Source organism: Sus scrofa, chromosome 7 (genome assembly GCF_000003025.6).
Source record: "Sus scrofa isolate TJ Tabasco breed Duroc chromosome 7, Sscrofa11.1, whole genome shotgun sequence".
NCBI classification, from domain to species: Eukaryota; Metazoa; Chordata; class Mammalia; order Artiodactyla; family Suidae; genus Sus; species Sus scrofa.
This window is the reverse complement of record NC_010449.5, coordinates 96,596,859-96,621,528: the sequence shown is the minus strand read 5'-3', so window position 1 is coordinate 96,621,528 and position 24,670 is coordinate 96,596,859. Positions and strand designations below refer to the sequence as shown.

Below are 24,670 nucleotides of genomic sequence, written 5' to 3'. Positions count from 1 at the left end.
ATTAAACATCTCTGGACGTTAACTCCCTGCCCTGACCATTGAGACCTAAAGAGCTGGACAACTGCCTTGGCCTCTGGGTTGGGAAGAGGAGAGAGTAGGATCATTCCTACACACATTTCTGAGCTGTCTTCTCTCTCACTGCTGGTTTCCTCCAGCCTCAAGAGTTCTGTGCCTTTGACAGCCCCAACACTTCCCCCGGGGAAAGCAGTGAGGTCATAGGAAGACAACCTGACACTGCGTAGAGCACAAAACACCGGCTGCCTTCTGCTCTGAATTTACTTACTAGGAGCTTCTTCTGTATCTTATAAATCCCTGTGAGTTTCATTCTGCTGCTTCATCTTAGGACTGCCATGGCTAGTTACCCTCCCTCTTCTTTCTAGAAGGGGCTCTTATGACAGCTTGACTCAGGCCTGAGCAGCACCTCCCTGAAAATCAGACCTCATGGGACTGGGCAAAGCCTACTCCACGCTCCCTCCCCAAATACAACTAAAAGACCATACCAAACCAGCGAACGGTTTTACAAAGGCTTGATACATACAGTATGACAAGAGTACAAACGACCAACATTTACCTAAAGAGTAAGAAAGCCATTTATGCTTATTTTTAATTAAAAATCATAGCTTTGGTATCAACTTGATCTCAGCCGCTGCAGCCCCTGGGCTTCTCACACCGACATTGGGCGTGCTGAGTGGCATCCTGGCTCTCACACTAACAGCTGGGGGACTTTGGACAAATTGTCACTTAGCTCTCCGTGCCTTGGTTTCCTCATTGAAATGGAGATGATAAAAGGAGCTGGGATGTAGTAACCATGGCTAAAATAAGGGCACTTAACCGGCCCCAGAGCCTCCCTCATTCCTGCTCATCTAGAAAAGTGAGTGACCCTTTATGTTTTACCTACAATACTTTCTCACCAAAAGCTTTTAGGCAGAAAGCTTGAGAGATCCTCACAGTGGCAGTATGTCCCTTACACCAGAGTGACGCTAACACTGATTCCAACACACCACCAAACCATGAACAGGGCACAGGGAGGCAGCCTCAAGCAGTGACACACTGCAAAAAGCTTAAACGGGTGAGAGCAGATAGCTGCAGCCCAATCAACAGATCGAACACGGTTAAAGAGGGGAGGGAGACAGCCTCTAGTCAAGAAGGGTGCCCCCCCCAAAAAAAGATTAACAACACTCATCCAACGGGGTGGGAGAAAGGTGGTCGGACCGAGCCCGTGAGTGTCGTGTCCCGGAGGCAGGTCACATCACACCACTCCATCAGGAGCCCTACCAGACTTCAGCAGCAACCAAGTTTCTGATTACAGCAGGCCTCCCGGCTAGGCATGTCTATAGCTAATCACCCACAGGCCTATCTGGGTCCTCCTCACAGCTCTCTTTCACCTAAGTCTGCATCCTGGCCTGTCTCAAGTCTCACGAGTTTGGGAAGTATGTAGACAAGCGGTCTGTTTGCTAGACGCCCTGCAGGATGGCGCTCTTGCCAAGGGGACGCCTTCACGCACACCTGCACTGAGTCACTGAGAACCTGAGCCCCTGGTGAGGCTGAGCACTGGGCTGGGCCCCGGAACGTGAGCCACAGTCACAGTCTCAAGGAGCTCACAGACCAAAAGCCCATTGTCAGTCCCACTCACTAAGCGACGTTTCTACCAGACTTCAAGCCTGGCCAGTTCCACCCTCAGCCCAGCAGACGGGAAGCAGCCAGGCCTGAACTGACACCCTCCGTGTAACAGGCTCTGGTGTGCTACAGCCCTGGCTGCAGGCTGGCCAGCACAGGAAGAAGGCCCTGGCAATTCTCTCCCAGGGCTATTTCAGGCCCCATGACAACTGGCTTGCCCAAGTCACACAACCAGCAAGTGGCGGAGTGAGGCACGGTACGGATGAGAGTTCCCCAGATGCAGAGCCTGTACCTCTGTGCTCTGCGGCACACAGCCAGCTCTCAAGGGCAAGCAGAGGCCTTTACTTACCCGGCGGGACCACCTTCACCTCGGTGCTGCGGCTGACAGCTTGGTTTCCACGGTAGGCGCTGCATGTGTAGGAGCCCGCGTCCCTGGCCTGCAGGTTGTGGATGAGCAGTGTGCCATCTGGGGACTGGTGGACACGGTGGCCATCGGCCCACACCGGCAGCCCGTTCCTAGAGGGGAGAGGACGCTGGGAAGCTGTGCTGGCCCTCCCAAGGCCAGGGAGAGGAGGGAACCCAGGACCATTCCAGAGCCAATGACTCCCTCTTCATGGCCCCTCACCTTAAGGAAGAAAGGGGCCTGGGTACCAAAGCGGTAAAATAATGTCAAAGCAAAATAGCGCAAAGGTGAGGTGAACTCACATCAACTGATCTAAGTGGTTACAGGTTTGCCCCTTTTCCCCATAGGAGCCCCACTCATCAGCAAAGGTCTTTTAAGGACGTTTCCTGAGGAAGACGGCTGGCCAAGGCCTGGCTGACGGGGAGGTGGGGGGACTTGGGGGCTTGAAGGAAGGCCACGGCCAGAGCCAGGAGAGTGGGTGAGGGAGGAAGCGTGCTCAGCTCTGGGTGGGAGTCCGGACCGGGTCCTGGGGGTGATGGAGGAACGTGAGCTAAGCACTCGGAAAGGCTCACTGGTCTGGGCGGGGCAGCGGAAGCCTGGAGGCCGAGGCCGGCTGCTGCCTGAGCGCAGGCGGGAGGACGACACAGGCGGCACCACGAGGCGCTGGAGCGAGGGTCACAGGTCAGGGAGAAGAAGAAACCAAGGTAACAGGTTTCTAGCTTGGCTTCCTGGGCAATGGTGGCGGCCTCCCCCCCAGGGGGAGCCAGGGCCGGGGTGAGGGGTGGGGTGCCTGTGAGATGCCAGGAGGCATCGGGTTTGAGGTCTGGACCCAGGCAGTGTCTCAGCACTGAGGGTCCCAGAAACTCCATGTCTATGCGGCTGTCCAAGGGGAAGTCAGAGCAAGACAAACTGAGGCCCAGGGACAGTCCTCGAGTAGACCGGCCTGTCGGGGACAAGGGTGAGGAGGGGAGTGGGCCAGGGAAACAGACGCAGCGGCCAGGGAGGCAGGAAGGAGACGCGGGAGGCGTGGGACGGTGGGGGCTGGATGTGAGGCCCCAGGACGAGGGCTGAGGAGGGGCCACGCGCTGTGAGGCCGGGCTCTGCAGGGGGGACCCCGGGTCAGAGGAGAGTGGTTCTATGTTTGTCTTGAAGAGGGGTGTCCTGAACATGTCTGCCTCGGGCAGACCCAGGCCTGGTCAGGGTGGGGCTCAGCACCAGCTGAGAAGCAGCAGAGGCTCCCGCTGCTTCCCCCGCTTTCAAAGCCACACCGAGGCGGCCACCTCCCTCCATCCCACCCTGGTAGCATCTCTCCAGTCCTCACCCTTGAGGCTGGATCGAGAATATCCTTCCTTCCCTCAGATGCAAGGCCACCCCTTCCTTGACTCTCCCAGACGGGAAGCAGCCTCAGCCCTCTATGCACAGACATGCTTAGGGCAAACCTCCTCCGGGGCTTGGGGGACATGGGCCCGTCCCCTGCCTGGGAGTTTCTGGAGGGCTCAGATCACTGCCTCCCAGGATTCCCCAGAGCCCAGCCTAGTCCTGACACATTGCAAGGAGGAAGGGGGCAAAAAACCACAGATTTGAGGTAAAAGACCACTGAGGTCCCCAAAGCTGCAAGGAGTCCCAGCAGTTCTCAAGCCCAGCAGAGAGCCTTGTCACCCAGGGGACATTTGGCACATCTGGAGACATGTTTTGTTGCCATGACGTGGGAGGACATGCTCCTGGCATCTAGTGGACAGATGGCCTGGATGTCGCTAAACGTCCTGCAGTGCACCCAACAACCCAAAGTTGTCAGATCCGCAATGTCACCAGGGCTGAGGTTGAGACACCCTGGTGGAGCCCGACCAGCGCAGAAGAGAGCCATCCCATGGGGTAGGGATGGCTGCGGATGAGGGTTCTGCAGCCCCTCCCTGGCGGGAGTAGGATGAAGGTGGTGTTGACCGTGAGCTCCTGCAGAAAGGTGGACCATCTCTGTTCGGGCTGTACAACCTCAGTGGCCTGGAGGCAAACTGCCGGGAACAGACCCTTACCTGGACCATCTGATGTTCACACTTTCTCCTGCCACCACACACAGCAGCCTGGCCGTGTCACCTTCTGGCACCGTCATCGTAGAGGGCAGGCCTGTGATGGTCAGCTCCCCTGGGCCCAAGGAGGAGGCACCATCAACCACTCTGCTAATCCCGCCCCATCGGACCTCAGGGCCACTGGCCACACTTGCCCTCCCACTCGGGACTGCCGCCTTACCCAGAACTCTGAGCTGGACCCAACGCTGGTCTCGGTCCTGCCCATTGAATGCGACACAGGTGTAGAAGCCGCCGTCTTCCACAGCCACATGGCTGATGACCAGAGAGCCATCGGGCTGCACTTGGTGTCTGGGAACCAAGCACAGTCAGGTGGCTCCATCCCAAGGCGCCCAGCAAGGGGCAGGGGATGGTCAGGGTCTCCCCTGCCCTGATGAGAGGCTGAGCTGTCCCTGTTGGTCATTGGGGTCAGTCTTGGGCCTTCAGGCCCTCCACCTGTGGGCATGCTTGGGAAGATGCCTTCTTTACTTTGGCTGCACCCACAGCACATGGAAGTTCCCAGGCCAGGGATGGAATCCACACCTCAGTAGTGACAACACCAGATCCTTAACCCACTGAGCCACCAGGGAACTCCTTGAGTTTCTAGTTTTTGCTACACTTGTTTACTAGGCTCAGTCCTGGTTCTGCCACTTAGGAGCTGCATAGTGTTAAGCTTCTGTGTGTGCCAAATGGGGATAAAGTAGTAGCTGCCTCAGTGTGGCTCTTCTGCAGAACAAGCCTCAATCCGCAGTACAGGCTCAATAAATGTCAGCTCTTATGATTACAGCTAGAAATGTGTCTGTCTCCTTTCCTCCCTCAGCCGTCACCTTTGTTGCTGGCCTCTTACTTGTGTGCACCATCCACCCTCTGGAAAGGCCCAGAGACCCAAACATTTTGTGTCCATGGAGCCCTACACCCAGCAATCCCATCGCTCAAGACACCCTGGAGCCTTGCTCAGAACTGACCAGAGGAGATGCCTGAAGCTCCCTCTCCCAATGGGTGGCATTAAGTTCAGGTTCCTTTTTTTGCCATAATATATAAACTTTTTTTTAAGGGTTAATAAAATCCACCACCCCCCTTTTTGTGTGTGTGGGCGAAAGCTGAACGTGAGTCTACTGGAAATAGAGGGAGATACAGTTCAGTCTCTTGTTCACTGTTTTCCCATCAGAGTAGAGCAAGTGCTGGCTAATGTCACCAACCATGTGAGGGGTGGGGTGAGGCTGGAGGCAGGACAGTGGGGAGGAGAGGAGCTGAACAAACCTGGGAGAAGAAAGGGGCTGCCCGTCTCTCTGCCACTCAATGGCTGCAGGTGGGAAGCCCTCAGCGCGACAGGTCAGCCGAGTCCGCTGGCCTGGATGGGCATCCACTACCCGAGGCTGGTTCCGATCCAGACGCAGCCTGTAGGACAGACACCCCACAGCCATGAGGGGGTCCTTGCCACTGCCTCCCCCACACCCGTCATGCCTGGAGACAAGACCTCTGCGCAGCCTCATAGGCCCCTTCTTCCTCTCCGGCCAGATTCAGCTTCCTGACATCACCCCTTTGTTCCGGCTGGGATGCCATCATCGGTAACTATCTGGGGCCAAGTCTAAAAGCCACCTCCAGCTTTCTCGTCTTCCCTCACCCCTGGAATCTCCAACCATCCCCTCCCTGCCCTGCACATCTACCACTAGGTCCTTGACTTGGGCACCTCCAGCCTCCTGCATCCCCTCTGTAAATGGCCCTTCTTCAGCTCCCTTAGCTCCTGAGGCCTGGCCCACGCACCTGCTCCGACCTCACCGCCTGAGGTTGGGCAGGGGTCTCCTTCCTCCTCAAGAGACCGAGCTCAGGGAGCCGTATTTCTCTAGTCCTCGCCTTGCAGAGCCCCAAGCAGGGGCCAGCAAGCGTGCACAGCACGCACTGGCCTGGAGACCACCCCCCCTCCACAAGACGGCCTCCCTGACCCCTGGGCCTCAGGGGTGGGGGCGGTGGCTGAGAGCAGGAGAGCCCTGCGCACTGTTACCTGGTCGTGGGCTGTGGGTGCGAGGAGGAGACGGCCCCCAGGCTCCCAGCATCCCCCTCCAGGCTGGGGTCCCTCGTCTGAGGGAAGTGCCTTGTCTCAGCCTCAGACAGCACGGCCATGTCATCCCCTGTCATGAGGCCAGGAGAAGCAAGGGGTGAGCTGTGGGGAAAGGGGGGTGGAAGGAGGGGTGGGCCATGAGGCCAGCAGGGGCCCTGTGGAGAAATGAGGGCCACAAGGGGCAAGAACCCCGGCCCAGCCCAACCGGAGCACGTGGTCCCTGCCACCAGGATGCCTTGGCCCAAGGGAGCACCCTAACCCTTCAGTGTGGGGCCACCCTGGCTCAGACCCTCCTGGCCAGGACCCACACCCTGGGGCCCACATGATCCCACTGGGCTTCGGTGGGGACAGAGACCTGTGATGCGAAGCCGGATCTTCCCAGAGTCACGGTCTGGCCTGGTGCTGCCACAGCTGTAGATGCCAGCATCCTCCGCCCGCAGGGGGCTGATGACCAGGGAGCCATCAGGCTGCAACTTGTGCCTGAACGAAGGGAGGGGGCTTGAGCTCCGGGCTCCTGGGAGCTACAGTCAGCCCATCGCCCGCACTCACCCTCCATCCCAGGAGATCCTCTGGGAGAGCAGGCTACACCCACCTGTCAGAGGAGACAGGCCGCCCATCCTTCTGCCACCTGGTGTCCAAGGAGGTGTCATCAGGGCAGAAGAGCCGCACCACCTGCCCCAGGGCTGCCTGCACCAGGGAGGACTCCGAGCCCACCAGGGCAATCCTGGCAAGGCAGGAGGGAGGGTCTGCACGAGTGCCAGGACCAGGGACCAGCCCTCCAGCCTTGTGTCCCACACAGAAAGCTTGGTGCCCATCTCATCATGGGCACGTGCAGGGCCAAGGGTCCCACAGGAAGCCAAGCTCCCAAAGTCCATGGACTCAGGAATCCGGCCTCCCTGCGCCACACCTCGGGGCAGTGCTACCCCAGCCTATTCCTGCGACAGTGTGGTGTAGGCACAGAGCCCGGGGCACGGAGATGGGGGAGAGACAGCCACGCCAGCTTCATGTCAGGGACTAAACACATGCCTGATCCCTTTGGAATTCAAATTTTTGTTTCACTTATTTTGTTTTTAATCTTCCCAAGTCTCTCATTAATATGACATAGTCACAACAGTAACAACAAAAGGGACCCACACTAAACCTGAGAGATCATATCACCCATTTTAAAGGTCAAGAAACTGAGGCTTCAAGAAGTTGCATGACTTGTCAAAGGTCATGAAGCCCATAAGCTTTTCCAACTAGGCAGGCTCTGGGCTGTGCCAGCAAGATCGGATGCGGGATCCAGGCACCACCCTCCACGGACTGCCCAGCCCTGGGCCAGCCTCATGTCTCTGAAGCTGAGCTTCCCCATCTGCAGAGTGACCGGAACAAGGCCCTCCCGGCTGGGATGTTTAGAAGAGTCCAGGTTAGGGCTGGGGAGAGAGGCCCAGCTGACCTCAGGGTTTTAGCTCCAACAGGCTCAGTCCCTGGCCTGGGTCCTGGTCCCCAGTCCCACCTGGGGAAGGTGGGCCTCACCTGTAGGAGTTGCTGTGGGAAGGTGGCACGTGTCGTCTTGTGTCGCTGCCCAGTCCGGGGGCACTGGGCCCAAGCTCCTGGCCCTGGTGCCATTCTCCAAAGGCCTGTCTGTGGTCCACGGCCCCCAGCCCCGATTCTCGGTCTCGCCACCAGGGGCCACCAGAAGGCAAGGGCTTCCTTTGGACCTTGGGCCCCGTCCCATGCCGGCCGGCCTCCTGCTGGCCCCCAGGACCACTGCCACCGCCATCTCTGTGGATGCTCTGGCCAGAGGCCCCAGGCCCAGATCGGCGGGGTCCATGCTGAGGTCCTCGGCAGCTATTCATGCACGCCTCCTCCGAGGCGAAGTTATTGGCGTTGCCATGGCAGCCGCCGTACCAGAACCGATTACACTGGCCCACAGAGGCAATGAAGTACCAGCGGGCAGCCCAGTCTGTGCAGGAGCCGTGGGCGCTGGGCAGCAGGCACCGCACAGGGTATGCTGAGGGGGCAGGGAAGATGTGGGTCTTAGGGCCCAGCAATGAAGCTGTAAATGCTGCCCAGGACTTAGGAACAAAGCCCCTTCCCAGCTTACATGCCTACATCCCTGCCCTGACTCCTGACCAGCCTGGGGGATGAAGTCTGCTCACTGCCCAGACCTGCCCCGGGCTAGGACCTCAGCAGCCTCCAGAACCAGCCCCGTCCACCTCCAGAGAGTCAGGGCAGTGAGCTCCCTAGACTGGCCCCCGCATGCCCCTTCCCCACCTGACCCAGGCCCCTTACACACAGACAAAGAGCAAGCCCAGGGCTAAACCTTACTGTACTTAGCTCATGATCAGGACCCACCCTGAGCCCCCAGAGTCCTGCCAAGATGCCCAGGGCCCTTTACCAGCTTCTAAACCTTCTCTAGTTCGCAGCCTGCCTGTAATAATAACCCTCCTAGAGTTCCCACTGTGGCACAGTGGATTAAGAATCCCACTGCAGCAACTCAGATCATTGCTGAGGTGTGGGTTTGATCCCCGGCCAGGCAAAGTGGGTTAAAAGAGCCGGCAATGCCACAGCTGTGGCTCAGATTCAATCCCTGCCATAGGTGCTGTCATTAAAAAGTCCCTCCTCCCCGGAACAGCTTCTCCATATCCAGACGTAAGCACGACTGGCCACTGTTTAAAGCCCATCCAGGTGCTCAGCCTCCCGCAGACTCAGCCCACCAGCCCACCCCGCTTGACTGACCCCATGATGGTCCCTGTTGCACCCCGTGCTCCCACCTCAAAGCCCTCCCTCCAGCACTGACCGCCCTGCCTCTGGAGGGGGCTGAGCCCCAGGGGCATGACAGACCTTCCTTTTCCTTCTCCACAGATCACCACTGACAACCCTCCCCCAGCTCCCACAAGCAGCCAGGTGGCCACAGACTGTTGGACCCGAGAATAAGCTGGCACTGTTCTCTGGCCTGGTACCTAATAGGTGATCAATAAATATTTGTGGAAAACATGACCAATAACTGATGCAATAGGAAGGGCTTTGGCTCTGGGTGGGGCGCAGGGCACAGTGCGACAAGAGCCCACCCACCAGGTAGGACAGTGGGGGCATCCACTCACCGTAGCTGGGCTGGCCCACACAGCCTTCCCCAAGAGGGCCGGCCGCAGAGGCCACATTGTCATAGCAACAGCCGAACTGGGAAGCCCGACACTCACTGGGCTCATTCTGCTGGGCCTGGGGCTGGCGGGCTTTGGGGGCCTGGGGAAGAGGCTCAGGGTTGGGAAGCTGGAAATAGGTCTGGCTCGATGGGGGCTCCAGGCTGCCGGGGATGGGCATGGGAGGTGGGGTGGGTGGCAGGAAGAGAGAGCGACAGGACTGTGAACCCATGGGACATAACCCCGGCAGGGGCCCTTCGGGGGCCAGGAGAATGTCAGACAAACCCCACAGCCCCAGCCCAGGCCTGTCACTGCAGCCCTGTACCCTCCAGAGATGGCCCAGGCCAGCAGGCTTCAGGGAACCTCCTTCCTCCAAGGCCAAAGCTGCAAAGAGCCTGGGTCACGGGGGCACTGACCAGACTGGGGCCTGGACTCCTGCCCCTCCTGGGACCAGACACTCACTGTGGAAGCCACTGCTCTTGACCCTGGCCTGCTCCCGGTGTTGTCACGTCCATAAGACCTCGAGCAGCCAGCTTGATGGGGCCCCTCAGCCACAGACACCCCGTCAGGGCAGCACCCAAACCTAGAGAGAGATCACAGAGCCCTCCCCTCACCACCCGCCCTGACCCCCACCCTACCTGGGGCCCTGAGCTTCCAGCATCCCAGGATGCAGGCTCTGGGGCTCCCCGAGTGAGGGTCCGAGTGGGAGACCTGTGTCCCTGCAGGGATGGCGAGCCATTGCATGGATTTCCATCTCTGCTATGTCCCTGGGCCACTTAGGGACTCCCAGGGAGGACGACGGGAACACAGTGAGCAGAACTGAACCCCTAAGACTGACAAGTCCTCAACTCACACTTTTACCACAAAACCAAGGAGGGGAGCATTCACCTGAGCCTGCCCAAAAGCCAGGTCCCCAGGGAGTTTTGATAAAATGGCAACAGTTGGGAGAGGGGGCAGAAGAGGGTGTCAAAGGAGCCCACCGCATCTTCTTTCACCTCCACCAACCAGGAGCTGGGAAGGAAGGGGAAGGACTGTGTCCAAGCACTTTCTAGGTACTGGCACCGTGTGATTTGTTGCATCCTCACAGTAACCCGGCCAGGGGCTGTCATCATTCCCAATTCTCAGCAGAGGAAGCCAAGATCAGAGAGGTTAAGCAACTTGCCCCGAGTCACCCAGCACACAGCTGGTAGGTGGCTGAGCTGGGTTCACCCCCAGACTGCTGGCCCCAGAATCCTGGCCCTTAGCACCCAAGTCCCTGAGGGAGTGGGAGCCTGGCTTGGATCTGAGAGCTAGAAACATACCCCATGTGCCTTCTAGAGCCTCAGGCTACATCTCAACAGGCTGACTTCTGCAGAGAAAGCAAGGGTTTTGCCCTCACTTGGCATGTTAGGGAACCCAGCGAGAGAAAGCCAAGGGCTTGAGTTTTGCACCAGGAGGGCAGCTCAGAGACAACACCCCCTGGAGGCTCATTCCTGAGCTCTGCTAACCCACCCCCGGCCCTCTCTGGGCAGTGACGCTGCCCCACCCAGCAGGCATCCGCCATCAACACACACCTTCCCTCTCTGACCTGTGAGGAGGCAGAGGCACCCACCTGCTCTGATGACATGAGGCCCCAGGGCAGCCTTGCCACTGCGGCCCAAGAGACGTGGTGTGGCCATCAGGGCAGCACCCGTGGGGGCTGTGTCTGCAGTCCTGGGGCCCTGAGCCCGACCACAGGGGCTGCCGGTACGAGGGGTGCTGCAGAGATGGGGCTGGGCCCCGGGCCAACAGGTGTGGACTCTGGTCTCCTCTGGGGTTACCCCGAGCTGACGGCTGCTCCCGGGGTGCCCACCTCTGGCCTCTGAAATCTAGAAAGAAGAGGAAGCAAAAGACACAGGATGGGTCCACCTGGCTCCTCCCCCTCCTTCTGTGTCCACATCAGACCTGCCTCTCTCCATCCCTCCCAAACTACTTACCCCACCCTCAACCTCCTCTCCAGGGCCCAGGGTCAGGGGCTCTCAGCCAGCTGCTCACCTGAGGCGGGGGCCTCTCGAGGGCCCAGAGACATCCAGGGGTCCCTGGGGCTGGTGTGCGCATCCTGGATGCTGGGGACCTCTGCAGGGAGCCGGGGCGGTCAGGATGCAGAGCAAAGGCCACCCCCCACCAACACTGGCTCCCACCCCACTGCTCAGGCAGGCCCCGAGGGAGCCAGGAGCACAGACGTGAAAAGGAACAGACTTGTGTTTTCATAAACACCCCTCCTGGGTTGCAAAAGAGTCTTCAAAAATGCTCACGTTACACGTTCAGCAAAAAGAAAAGCCACACGTAAAATCAGCATTTATGTGTGATCCCAACTACATAAACAAAAAATGATACACCAAACGTGTTCATTAGATTGATGAAAAGATACTCTAGTTTTAAAATGGCCAAAGAGAAGTTCCCGTCGTGGCTCAGTGGTTAACAAATCCGACTAGGAACCATGAGGTTGTGGGTTCGATCCCTGGCCTCGCTCAATGGGTTAAGGATCCGTGTTGCCGTGAGCTGTGGTGTAGGTGGCAGATGCGGCTTGGATCTGGTGTTGCTGTTGCTGTGGCGGTGGTGTAGGCCGGCGGCTGAAGCTCCTATTCGACCCCTAGCCTGGGAACCTCCATATGCCGCGGGTATGGCCCTAGAAAAGACAAAAAGATAAAATAAAAATATAAAAATAAAACGGGCAAGAACTTCAACATATGCTTCTCCAAAGACAACCTACAGGTGGCCAGCAAGCACGTGAACAGATGTTCTCCATCATCGGTCATTAAGGAGACGCAAATCAGAGCCACGAGGAGACACCCCTCCGCTTGCACCAGGGTGGCTTTAATCAGAAAGACTGAAATAGCAAAGCACTGGTGGGATGTGGACAGACCGGAACCTCCTGCACTGCTGGGGAGGATGTAAAGTGGGGCAGCCACTGTGAAAACAGCCGGGCACTTCCTCCAAAAGTTAAACAGAGTTAGCACACAGCCCGGCAATTCCACTTTTTTTTTCCCTTTTCCTTTTAGGGCCCCACTTGTGGCATATGGAGGTTCCCAGGCTAGGGGTCGAATAGGAGCTTCAGCCACTGGCCTACACCACAGCAACACCAGATCCGAGCCACATCTGGGACCTACACCAGAGCTCACAGCAACGCGGATCCTTAACCCACTGAGAGAGGCCAGGGATCGAACCCACAACCTCATGGTTCCTAGTCAGATTCGTTTCCCCTGCGCCACAACGGGAATTCAGCAATTCCACTTCTAATTACATAACACAAGAGAATGGAATACACACACCCACATGGAAACTTATACGTACATGTCCCCAGCAGCGTTATTCATTAGAGCCCAAAGGTGGAAAAACCCAAATACCCATCAAACAGATGAATGCATAAACAAACTGCAGTTCATCCATATAACTGCACGTGATTTAGCCACAGAAGGAATGCAGTCCTGATGGATGCCACAACTCGGATGAACCTCAAAAACATTCTGCTAAGTGAAAGAAGCCAGGTGTGAAAGGGCTGCTGTTGCTTGCATATGATACACCCAGTGCTGGCAAAGCCACAGAGATCACGGAGCAGGTCAGGTTACCAGGGACGGGGATTAACGGGGAGTGATTACGAGCAGATACAGGGTGCTTTTATAGGGTGATGAAAATTTCTGAAACTAGAGCAGAGCTGGCTGTACAACACCATGAACACATCAAATAATGGCACGGTGTACACTCTAAAATGGTTCATTAACGGTATTATTTCAGCTCAAGAAAAAAAAACCCCATCATAAAAACAAAAGAGATAGATGATGAAAAAGCAAATAAAACAAAATATTTAAGTTGGCCACACAAGCCTGCTCACTACACAGTTCTTCAACTTTCCTGTATGATTAAAATTTCTCATCATCTTATTGTCCAACCTGGTAAGTTTACTTAAAAAAAAATCAGAAACTGCACCATTGGAATGGGTGGATTTTATGGTGTATGGTATTTAACCACCTCCATGAAGTTCTTAGAAAGGACTTTCAGTGGTGGCTTGGTGGGTTAAGAACCAGACACAGTGTCTGTGAGGATGTGGGTTCGATCCCTAGCCTCACGCAGTGGGTGAAGGACCTGGCCTTGCTGCAAGTTGCCATTCAGATCTGGTGTTGCTGTGGCTGCGATACAGGCCAGCAGCTGCAGCTCTGATTTGACCCCTAGGCCTGGGAACCTCCATATGCCACAGGTGCGGCCCTAAAGAAAACAAAAAGCAGAGTTCTTAGATTTTTCATTATGTTAGAAAAAAATGCAAAAGGCTGAGTAGAGAAAATTAGGACAACAGGATTTTGTTTTAGATGATACCCGAAAGAATATTAGCAGGATACCCCCAAGACGCTCACAGCAAAAGTTTGAGTGCTTCGTGTGTGTTTTGCTAGAGAAGGGGGGGGGGTCCCTTCCTTCTATTTGTTAGTGTTTTTCAAATTTTCCACAATAATCATATACTATGGTAGAATCAAGTTATAAAAAATAAGAATTTTGGAGTTCCCATCATGGCACAGCAGAAACAAATCCAACTAGGAACCATGAGGTTGCGGGTTCAATCCCTGGCCTTGCTCAGTGGGTTAAGGATCCAGCATTGCTGTGACCTATGGTATAGATCGCAGATGCGGCTTGGATCTAATGTGGCTGCGGCTGTGGTGTAGGCCAGCAGCTGTAGCTCCAATTTGACCCCTAGCCTGGGAATCTCCATATGCCTCCAGTTCGGCCCTAAAAAGAAAAAAAAAAAAAAAGTGAAAATTCCATTCCCATATGGACTACATCTTGCCAGTCTCCAAGGGGGTACTTTAAAAATAAGAATTTGAGGAGATCCTGCTGAATAGCATTGAGAACTTTGTCTAGATACTCATGTTGCAACAGAACAAAGGGTGGGGGAAAAAATGTAATTGTAATGTATACATGTAAGGATAACCTGACCCCCTTGCTGTACAGTGGGAAAATAAAAAAAATTATTTAAAAAAATAATAAAAATTAAAAAAAAAATACCTTGGATATATGACCATAAAAAAAAAAAAATAAGAATTTGGGGTTGGAAAACTCTAGCAGATATGCAGTAAACCTTTGTTTGCACTTTGTTGCCTGTCCCACCTGGGACAAAACCTCACACAAGGCTGATTCAAAATCTCGCCCCACTCGGCCCTGCATGCACAGTCCCCAGCCAGCCTGAGAATTCCTGCTGTCCCTCTGTTGCCCTGAAAGGCACCATCCTGCCAGGCCCACCTGCCTCTTCTCTGCCATCTTTTCAGGCTCTGCTGGGCCAGACCTTGGGCCTCCATCCCATCACTCCCCCTGGAGCTTGATTTCTGCAGCCTGCTCCCCACCTGTTCCCCACAAGGCTGCTGCTTCCCAACTGTCTCCACTTCAGCCTGAACCCTAGGCAGGTGTCAAATTGTCAACATCTTTCATGGTGTCACTTCTAGCTCCACAACTTTCTAAAGGCTCCCCTGGGCCTACTAGTCAAATTTAATCAGTAACCGCAGGCCCAAGGCCCTTGGCGTTGCCCCAGCCCTAAAAGCACCCCCTCCCAGAGAGACCCATCGCCAACCCTAAGCAGGGCCAAGGGCCAGTCCTGGAACCCTACTGGTCTCACAGTCACTGAGCATTGAAATGTGGCCAGAGCGACCGAGAAACTGAATTTTAAATTGTACTGAGTTAGAATTCATTTTAAACACTGACACTTGATTTATATACTGGAAAACACCTCAGTATGTCTGGAACAACTTGGGTAGAAGCACCTACTTTTTCAACTGTGTACTTGATGACATCCAAATCAGGATCAAGTACCCCAATGACATTTTAGCGTCTGAACTGACGTAAATTATACATTTAAGTTTATATTTTGGGGTATTTTATGTAATCGTTATTAATAAAGTATAAATACTCCGCAATTTCCAAAATCTTGTAAAAAAGGTAATTGTGTGTATACAAGTGTACACAACATGTACATCAAGAGATCACAGAAAAATAAAAGGGAACTACTAAAACCAGAGCCCTGGAGTTCCTGTCGTGGCGCAGTGGTTAATGAATCCGACTAGGAACCATGAGATTGCTGGTTCGATCCCTGGCCTTGCTCAGTGGGGTAAGGATCCAGCGTTGCCGTGAGCTGTGGTGTAGGTTGCAGACGCGGCTCGATCCCGCGTTGCTGTGGCTCTGGCGTAGGCCGGTGGCTACAGCTCTGATTAGACCCCTAGCCTGGGAACCTCCATATGCCGTGGGAGCAGCTCAAGAAAAGACAAAAAAATAAAAATGAAAAAAGTAAATAAAACCAGAGCCCTTGTGTCATCACTTGGAGATGAACTACTTCATTCCTAGGTATACTTTAGGTCTTTACTGCTGGTAAACTATTCATAAATGGTACTGGGAAAACTGTCCAGAAACAAAGTATGTGAAGAAGGTAAGTTAGTCTTGAAGCTACTTAGGTTAGATACTAACCACTGTTCAGCAAGCCCCTTCAGTTAGGGGTAAGGCTTAATATCCCACTGGGATCATGCTTGTGTCAACAAGTATTACCTACTCTGTGCCAAACACTGATCAAGATACAGTGCACAAAGAAGACTACCTCGTCTTCAGGTAATAAAGATGAGGCAATCTAGTCCATAGAATAAATGATCTAGTCTAGTCTAACCTATAAACCAAACAGATAAGGAAATCAGTACTTACAACCTGACATACAGCAATGCTCAATAATAAACACTGAGGAGTTCCCGTCGTGGCGCAGCGGAAATGAATCCGACTAGGAACCATGAGGTTGTGGGTTCGATCCCTGGCCTCACTCAGTGGGTTAACGATCCGGCGTTGCCGTGAGCTGTGGTGTAGGTGGCAGACGCAGCTTGGATCCTGCGTTGCTGTGGCTCTAGCGTAGGCCGGTGGCTACAGCTCTGATTAGACCCCTAGCCTGGGAACCTCCATATGCCGCGGATGAGGGCAGAGAAAAGACAACAAATAATAATAATAAACACTGAATATCTAAATCGATCCTATAACAGAAATGTTCACAAAAAACAAGCGTCTCCCCAAAGGAAATTCATCCTTTTGCCATAACACAGATGAAGCTGAAAGTTCACCGTTTTGTACACTTGTACACAGAAACCATCCCTTAAAGAACAAAGAGGTAGAGAACACTGACTGTAGCAGGAGTTATTACCAAGGTTCATGACTCAACAAGGAGAGGGGGAGCGACCTCAGGAAAAACATCACCCATCTTACAGAAGAGTGTTTTAATTCTTGTCCTTAGAAATCATGATTTGGAAATGGGACTGTAGCAAACCATGGCCCAAGAAGAACCGTCCATTCTGTGCCTTCCCTTTCACCTGGTCGCTCAGAAACAGAATGCTCTCAGCTATAACTGCTGTTGCTTGTCGTCTCGCATTATTTTTATGCATGTAGTCACCACAGCCCTCCTGTCCGTTCCCTGTAAACTCAAGGACCTTTTTGCACACACTGATATGCCACGTCTCGGAGGCCTGGCCGGAGAACTGAAATTCAGGGCCCTGCTGGCTTTTGACTGACATCCCCCACTTGGTATGCTTCATTTTCCCCTGCTCACCGCAGCTCATTTGCTGCTGGAGAGACTATTGTGATGGGGTTTTTCGCTTCCACCTGCCACATGACAGGGTCCTGACCTACTCGACCAAGTAATTGCACACGATTCAGAGATCTTTCAAGAAGCAACCTGCCAGCTCCTTCGGATGCAGGTCTTACAAACGGATGAAGCGCCTGAAATACACGTCTTCAAAATGTGACGTCTATTTTCTTTTCTTACAATCTAATCTTCAGTCTTTTCCCCTGACCATGCGGATGCCCTTTCTCCAAGGTGACGCTCCCAGGGCACAAGGTAAAGGGCCTGGGAGGCGGGATGACACTGCGGAGTCCTGCTCATCAGTGAGCAGAGCCGGGCCCCGACTACCCCCTCCAACGCCATGCAGGGCCGTCTGCACACCTAGGTAACCTATGCATAACTTTCAATAAACCGTTAAGTATAAACAATACATTGGATGGTGAAGATTTCACTTAAAAAAAATCTTGTGAAGGAAGTTTCCATCGTGGCTGAGCAGTATCGAGCCAGACTAGTGTCCATGAGGTGGCAGGTTCGAACTCTGGCCTCGCTCAGTGGGTTAAGGATCAGGCGTTGCTGTGAGCTGTGCTGTAGGTTGTAGATGAGGCTTGGATCCCTAGTTGGCTGTGGTGTAGGCGGCTATCGCTCCGATTCGACCCCTAGCCTGGGAACCTCCACATGCCTTGGGTGTGGCCCTATAAATAAATAAATAAAAATCTGTACTAGTTACTGTGAAAAAAGAATGTAAAATATCCAATAATTTTTATATCAATTTTAGGTTGAAATATTTTGAGTTAAATAAAACATTATTAAATATATAAATTCACTTGTTTCTTTTCATTTATTTATTTTGCTTTTTATGGCCACGCCCATGGCGTATAGAGGCTCCCAGGCTAGGGCTTGAATCAGAGCTGTAGCTGCTAGCCTGCGCCACAGCAACTCCAGATTTGAGCTGAGTCTGCCACCTACACCACAGCTCACAGCAAGGCTGGATCCTTCAATCCACTGAGCGAGGCCAGGGATTGAACCTGCGTCTTCATGATACCAGCTAGATTCATTTTCGCTATGCCACAACGGGAACTCCTTTTTACTTCTTCAAATGTAATTCTTAGAAAATTTTAAGGGACATATAGGGCTTGCCCTGTCTATTGGTGAGCTCTGCTCTAGAGTCTAGAAGGAGGAGGAAGCAGAGCTGTCCGGTGGGTCCACTCAAACACCCACCCCTCAGGGGCCGCCTCTCTGGACCCTCGAGTCCTTCTCCCATTTGCCGGGAAGCACTGTGGCACTAGTTACGTACCCAAAACAGCAAAAGCCACCTAAATTCTAAATTCTCACCTACCATGGACTTCTGTGGAGGCCTGAGAAATTGAGACGAAAATGTTCAAAAGCAAATACAAAATCTTGCATACAAGAAGTATATTAAAGATTTGTCCCAATAACAGATGGGATCAAGGGCAATTTAAGTCTCTATACACACACACACACACTTTTTCTAATTTCTCCAAATTTCCCACAAAGAACATACATTATTTTGAAGGTTATTTCTTTTACAACTCAGCCTGGCCTGAAGTTGTTTCCTTCCTTTCTACCTATGCAAAGGCCTCTCTGGGCCAGGCTCAGAGCCGCCTCCTCCAGGAAGGTGCCCAGGGCCCTGGGATACTGAGTGGCTCCAAGGAGCTGGACTTGTAAGAACCCAAGCATCCTGCTGCTCGCACACCCCAAGGGCCAGGGCCTATTTCGGAAGCCAGGAAGCCAGCCCAGGGCCCCACAGGGCTTCCCCACCCCTGCTACCCACCCTCTGCTTATCGAGTACTCTGTGTTCAGGGCCTGGGCCAAGAAAGAGGTCACCACAAGCCTGGAAAGTCGTCTCATTAACCCCATGGTACAGATGGGCAGACAGAGGGTCAGAGAGGAGAGACGCGTGCCCAGGGCCACACCACCCATCAGCAGTGGAGTGGAGATTTAAAGCCAGGTTAGCTGTTGACTCCAGGCCACTGGTTCCTGGCTGCCTTGCCACATGCCCACACTGGAATCCTTCCCCCAACCCCCATCATTGGCACATCAGGGCCAAACACGCCTCTGCAGCATCAGAAGGCCACCCTCGACCACCCACCCCTCGAACTCAGCCCCGACCCACACCTTCCCTCAGTAACACATCCTCTCACCAAGTAAGTCGCTGGCCTCTGTGCTCTCCACACCTCTCCCAGCCGGGACAGGAGTGAGGGGCGGGGGCGGGGAGACAGAGCCAGAGGCAATATGTGAGGAGTCTTTCCACCTCCAGCTCTGCACTCAATCACCCAGTCATTCAACAAACACTGAGTACCTACACCACCGGCTAGCTAAGTTCTAGGGCTGGAGGACAGAAATGGCAAGGAGGAGGTGGGGACCTGGCTCTCAAGAAGCTTATAGCAAGTAAGCCTATCAAGCCATATACAACCAGTGAAGCAGAAAGAAATCAACCTCAGTGACAGCAGTTACTGTGAACTACAGGGGTGGGGTGGGGGTGGCGTAGGGACCTTCCTCTGCCAGGAAGACAGGGCTGGCTGGGGAGGGTGCCTCACGCTGGACCGTGCGGGTGGCAAAGGCTTCACACACCTAGGTGCCAGAAGCGTTTCCAGGCGGCTGACACAGCACAGGCAAAGGCCCAGAGGCAGGAAGTGCTGGCCAGGTTTACAGCAGGAAAGGAGGTGGGGCCAGGCTCCGCCCCGCCCCTCCCGTCCTTACCTGGAGGAAGATGGCAGGGCTGCGTGTTACAGGGCTCCACATCCGCAGGCTTCGACCACTGCAGGCTCCTGCAGTGGCTGGGCGGCCCTGTGGCGCAGATGACCTGGCGCCTCCGAGTGCCCGAGCTGCAGCTCTGGGAGCACTGGGGCCCCCAGGGGGGAGAGAGAAGAGAGAACACGCCGGCATAGGGACAGAGACCCTGAGGCTGGGGTTGGTGGGGGGGGCACCCACAAGGCAGGGAGGAAGGGGGAAGATGCCTGGTACTGCACGTCAGACCAGGGACGGGCCCACGTGCAGTCTCCTGTCAGAGCCCCAAGGGACCAGGATTGGGCAGCAGGAATGAGGTGGGGTGGGGTGGGGTGGGGGTGGGGGTGCGGGTGGGGGCAGGGAAGTACTCACTAGACCCCAGGCGCCTACATGCCAGGCCTGGTCACTGAGAGGGGGACAGTCGTCACGCACACAGGGCTCAGTGAGGGGGGGACGGTCCCCCAAGGAGCATTCTGTGGCATGGAGCAGAGACCCCTCGTCACCCTGGCAGGTGACACTCCGCCTCCGGACCCCGGCACCGCAGCTGACAGAGCACTGTAAGGATCAGGCTGTCAGCACGGGCCTAGCCCACGGGAGCCAGGCTGGGCAGGACAGCTGGAGGCCCTCGAGCCTGGCATGACATGTCCGGTTCCCAGGCCCAAGGAGGCTGAGGTCACATGGCCTGAACCATGGCTGCGGACACGAGGCTGAGGGGCGTTTTCCAAATTCCCTCACTTGCAACTGCAACATTTGTAGGTGCTGGAAGCAGGGACCAGAAGCCTCTCTTCCCTCGTCCCCAAAGTGCTGGGCTTTTTTCCTACCCTGTCTGGGACCCTAGAGCAGGAGGAGCCCTAGAGCAGGATTCAAGACTCTGCTCCCAGCCCCAGCCTTGGCTCCCAAGATGATACGGTGGGGGTCACTTTCCTCCCAGGATCCCTGGAGGACAAGCCTCCCAGCCCTGCCCTGCGGCTGCTACCTGGGTCCAGGACCAGCTCTTGACTTCCAACCCGCCCCTGCCTGGTCCCGGCCCAGCGGGGGCCTCACCTCTCCCCAGGGCTCCGTTCTCCAGACTGCGCAGCGCTGCATGTTGCAGGCCTGCGTGGTAGGGGGCTTCCCAGGCAGGCCTGCACACTCAGCATCCTCCGTGGCCTCCTGAACGCCGGCCCCGTCAGATGAGATGCAGAAGACAGAGCGGGACTGGGAGCCACCCCCACAGGAGGCTGAGCAGGGCGTCCAGGGCCCTGTCTTCCAGCTGGCAGGGAGTGGAAGTGCCGTGAGGCTGGCCCGGCAGCAGGCACCAGGGACCAGGCCCGAGGGGGCCCCAGCTCTCGCACACAGGAGCGGAGTGGGGGACTTCCACCTGGCCCATTCTCTGAGCTTCAGGCCGCACAGATGAGGGGCAAAGAGCCCTGCACAAAGGCCAAGTCCAGCCCTGCTCGCCCATTCCCACCACCATGAGCTGGTCCCTACACAACAGGGCCTGGCTGCCTCCCTCTCAGCCTTCCTGTCCTCACCTGCAACCTGCCTTTCTCCTCCTCTTCAGGTCCCCTGTCACCCCCCAGCCAGACGCCAACTGCTCTGAATCTGACCTTAGTTGGGAGGCATCTCCCCGAGGGGCTGTGCTCACCGATGGATAGAGCAGCCTTGCCTGGCCCTGGGACCCAAGGACCCGGAAGAAAGGGCATCCTTACCGCACATGCAAAGCCAAGACCACCACCATCCCGAGAGACCTGCTGCCACCAGGGCCAAGGGGTGGAAGGACTGCACGACCCTGCAGGGAGCCTGTGGCCCGTGGATTACCTGTTCCCGCACACACGCTGGGCCCCAGCAAGGTGCCACACTCTGGGCCGGTGCAGGTAAGAAGTCCTTTGTGCATGAACAAAGGCATTGCCGATGCCCTCGGGCCCCTTGGCCCAAGCCCTGGTCCACTCCTTGGCATCTGCCAAGCCCCCTGCTGGCTCAGACAAATGGGGCCTCCGGTACCTCCCCAACCCTCTGGCCACCAGCCTGGACATTCTGGGCACTGTGTGGGCTCACAACGATGGACGTAACAGCCCAGGGTCTCATGCTTACACCACCCCATTGCCCCCCCTGCTGACAGCTGCCCCCCGCAACTCCAGCCACAGCTGTGTGGAGCCCCTCCCCAACCTCTGCTCAACACCCAAAGCAGCCTAGGCACCCCTACTCCCTTCCCACTCAAGAGCTTGGGTCCCGCATGGGCACAGGGGCTGGCATGGGCCTCACCGCTTGGTGTGTGGGCAGGGCTGAGGGCTGCAGGGGCGGCGGTCAGCTGGCCGTGGCTGGTGCTGGCACATGTGGTCAGGATAGGCCTCGTTGTCAATGGTGCAGAACACCAGGCGGTCTGGTGACCTGCAGAGGCCCGACCACAGCGGGCAGCTGGTCAGGCAGCATTCGCCAAGTGCCTTTGCTGGGCCATCCCAAGGGTCATCCTTTTTTTTTTTTTTTTTTTTTGGCCACGCCCTTGGCATGTGGAAGTTCCCGGGCCAGGGATCAAACCTGGCACCACAGCAGTGACAACACCAGATCCTTAAACCACTAGGCCACTGGGAGCTCTGCACGTATCACCTTGATTAAGCCTCAAAGGACCCCCTGGGGTGGGTGCCATCATCTCAATTGACAGATGAGGAAACAGAGGCTCTGGAGAGTTTTATCTGTGGGTGACGGAGCCCCACTCTGATACCTGATCCTTGGCTCCAGTCCCAGCCCTCCTGCCAAAGGAATACCGACTCCTGTGAGATGCTACTCCCGAGAGAGGCCCTCTGGTTCTCTTAGCTTAGACTGAGGGCCCTTCCTAGAGCCCCCCGACCCCTGGGTTTCCCCAAGGTGACCTCCATGACATGCACATGTCTCATCTACTTGTCCACGTCCCACCCTCACCCCCCACCCCCTCCCTTGGGCTACTGCCCTCACCTCCACCACACTCGGCGCTGCAGTCACCCCAGGAGCCGTGGCTCCAGCTGAAGCCGGGCCGGGGAGCGCTCAGGGGCAGGTGGTACTCAAAGCGGACACCGGGGTTGGGCTCCTGGCTGATGAGCTGTGCAGGAGGGTCCCCAGTGAGGCCTTAGGCCGGGGGGGGGGCTCTCCCTGCTCCCCCACTCTCCCTGCTCCTCTCCAGGCCCCCCACTCATCCCAGAGGCCCTCTCCCACCTGCCCCGCTCACCTCAATGACCAGGGGCTCCGAGGTGGGGCCACGGGCATGGAGCCGCTCAGGCACCAGGTCCCCCTCAGCTCCCCGCTCATAGTGCAGGACGGTGCTGGCCACGGGCAGGGCCCGGGCGCCCTCGATGGTCCAGTGCCCGTTGAGGTAGTAGTCACCATGCACGCTCTTCACCGCTACGCAGGGGCCAGCACCCTGGTCAGCTGTGCCCTGGTCAGCTGCCAGGGCTGGACCCGCCTCCCTGCCACAGCCAAGCCTTGCCCCACAGTGTGTCCTCACCCAGGAAATTCCTGCTGGCAGCCGCCTCCTCGATGCGGATGCTGGTGGCCCCCATGGGAACTATGAGGATCTGGTTGTAGCCTGAGGGGGGCAGAGACCCTCTGGGACCACGGCCACAGGCAGGCGCTGGCCCTGAGGACAGGCTCAGTGCCCGGCAGCATAGAGGCGGTCAGGGAAGGACAGGTGGGACCCTGGCAGAGCTGGGGGATTGGGAAAGGGAGTTCCTGAAGGGGAAACAGCTTTACAAAGGCCAGAGGAGCGGGCAGGCTCTGGCACCCAAACTGGGAGGGGGGAGGGGACAGAAGGGGGCGATGGGGACAATGGGGATGGTGGGGGAAGGGATACGGAGGCATCCAGGTGGTCCCTGGGAAAGTGGACAGATATCCTCGCTAGCGTGGGCCCACCGGCTCCTGGGCAAGGGTTTGGCCTCCACCCTGAGGCAGGACCTCAGGCCTCTCAGGCAGGACCTGAGTGCCAGGTCAGACCCTCTCGGCACCCTGAGAGCCACCCAGCCAGCATGGGAGACAGGCAAGGAAGGGGCCCGCAACAGATCCTTGTCTCAGCTGTCTGTGGACCCTGGGGGGACCCATACCTCTGCTGAGGTCATTGGCATCAAAGACACCTGTGACGGGGTAGCAGGTGGTGCCATCACCCCCACACTGCAGACACTTGTCCTCCTGCTTTGACGAGTCCAGGTTATGGTCACAGCCGACAACCTGCCAGGCGGACATGAAGGGAGAGACCAGAGGGAGTCACAGCTCCGCCAGGTCCCGGAGGCGCAGTAACCAGTCACTGGCCATGGGGGCCGAGTCAACCCTGGATGTGGCCTGTGGCTTGGCACCTGTGTCCCCTCCTCCAGCAGTAGCCCCTCGTTTTCCTTTGGAAGCTACCTGTCTCCTGCAGGGTTCGAACACAGCTCCCAGCAATGGCTTTGGGCCAATCAGTGGGTCATATGCTTTGCTCAAAGCATACAGGGGAGCCCCAGGCCAGGACAAACCAGAGGCAACCGGAGGTCACTGGAACTCCTGGGAATAGGGCGCCCTGTCCCAGGGGGTTGCCAGGCTGGGACAACCAAAGCCAGGAGCTGCTGGGCCATCTTCACACCTCATCAGAAGAACCAGCCTGACCCTAAGCTGACCCAGAAGGAAAACCAGGAGGCGAGGAGAGAGACGTTTCCAACAGCATCTTCCAGGCAGCTACAGCCAACCAGCCTATCCCTTAGCGTTTTTTTTATTTTCATTAAATTAGTAGTTGTAGTTGGGTTTCTATAACTGGCCACCCAGAGGGTTCCTTCGTCGTGGGGCTAGAGTTTTCAAAGGGCAAAGGTAAGAGGGTCGTGAGGTTATCTGCGATGCAAGGCACCAGAAAAGCCACCAAGGTCACAAGGGCCGCTGGGCCTGCTGGAGTGGGACAGGGGGACATCCTGCCATAAGCCCCAAGCCAGCTGGGGTGGAGGCGGGGGAATGGTTACAACTCACCCGGCAGCTGCCATCCACACAGATGTCCCTTTTGCCAGGCTCACAGGGTGTCCCGTCTACGACAGCCTCCCTGTGCTTATAGTAGAAGCTCTCCCCCTTGGGAATGCAGTTCAGTTCACATTTGTTTGGGGCTGCAGCAGGCAA

General features: G+C 56.0%; 1 protein-coding gene across 1 annotated transcript in view; it reads right to left on the bottom strand.

The window, feature by feature from the left end:
- Positions 1 to 24,670, bottom strand: part of PAPLN (papilin, proteoglycan like sulfated glycoprotein) — a 37,594-nt gene that overhangs the window by 959 nt on the left and 11,965 nt on the right. The window contains exons 6-26 of the mRNA XM_021099491.1: positions 24,527 to 24,657; positions 23,641 to 23,764; positions 23,049 to 23,129; positions 22,773 to 22,945; positions 22,514 to 22,646; positions 21,836 to 21,953; positions 20,636 to 20,843; positions 19,964 to 20,146; positions 19,565 to 19,706; positions 11,275 to 11,355; positions 10,853 to 11,108; positions 9,724 to 9,844; positions 9,226 to 9,364; positions 7,655 to 8,132; positions 6,732 to 6,863; positions 6,495 to 6,619; positions 6,083 to 6,209; positions 5,341 to 5,478; positions 4,265 to 4,392; positions 4,051 to 4,159; positions 1,967 to 2,133 (exon numbers count right to left, since the gene is read on the bottom strand). Of these exons, the coding sequence (XP_020955150.1) occupies positions 1,967 to 2,133; positions 4,051 to 4,159; positions 4,265 to 4,392; positions 5,341 to 5,478; positions 6,083 to 6,209; positions 6,495 to 6,619; positions 6,732 to 6,863; positions 7,655 to 8,132; positions 9,226 to 9,364; positions 9,724 to 9,844; positions 10,853 to 11,108; positions 11,275 to 11,355; positions 19,565 to 19,706; positions 19,964 to 20,146; positions 20,636 to 20,843; positions 21,836 to 21,953; positions 22,514 to 22,646; positions 22,773 to 22,945; positions 23,049 to 23,129; positions 23,641 to 23,764; positions 24,527 to 24,657 (3,294 nt within the window). The remainder of the gene's footprint in view (positions 1 to 1,966; positions 2,134 to 4,050; positions 4,160 to 4,264; positions 4,393 to 5,340; positions 5,479 to 6,082; positions 6,210 to 6,494; positions 6,620 to 6,731; positions 6,864 to 7,654; positions 8,133 to 9,225; positions 9,365 to 9,723; positions 9,845 to 10,852; positions 11,109 to 11,274; positions 11,356 to 19,564; positions 19,707 to 19,963; positions 20,147 to 20,635; positions 20,844 to 21,835; positions 21,954 to 22,513; positions 22,647 to 22,772; positions 22,946 to 23,048; positions 23,130 to 23,640; positions 23,765 to 24,526; positions 24,658 to 24,670) is intronic.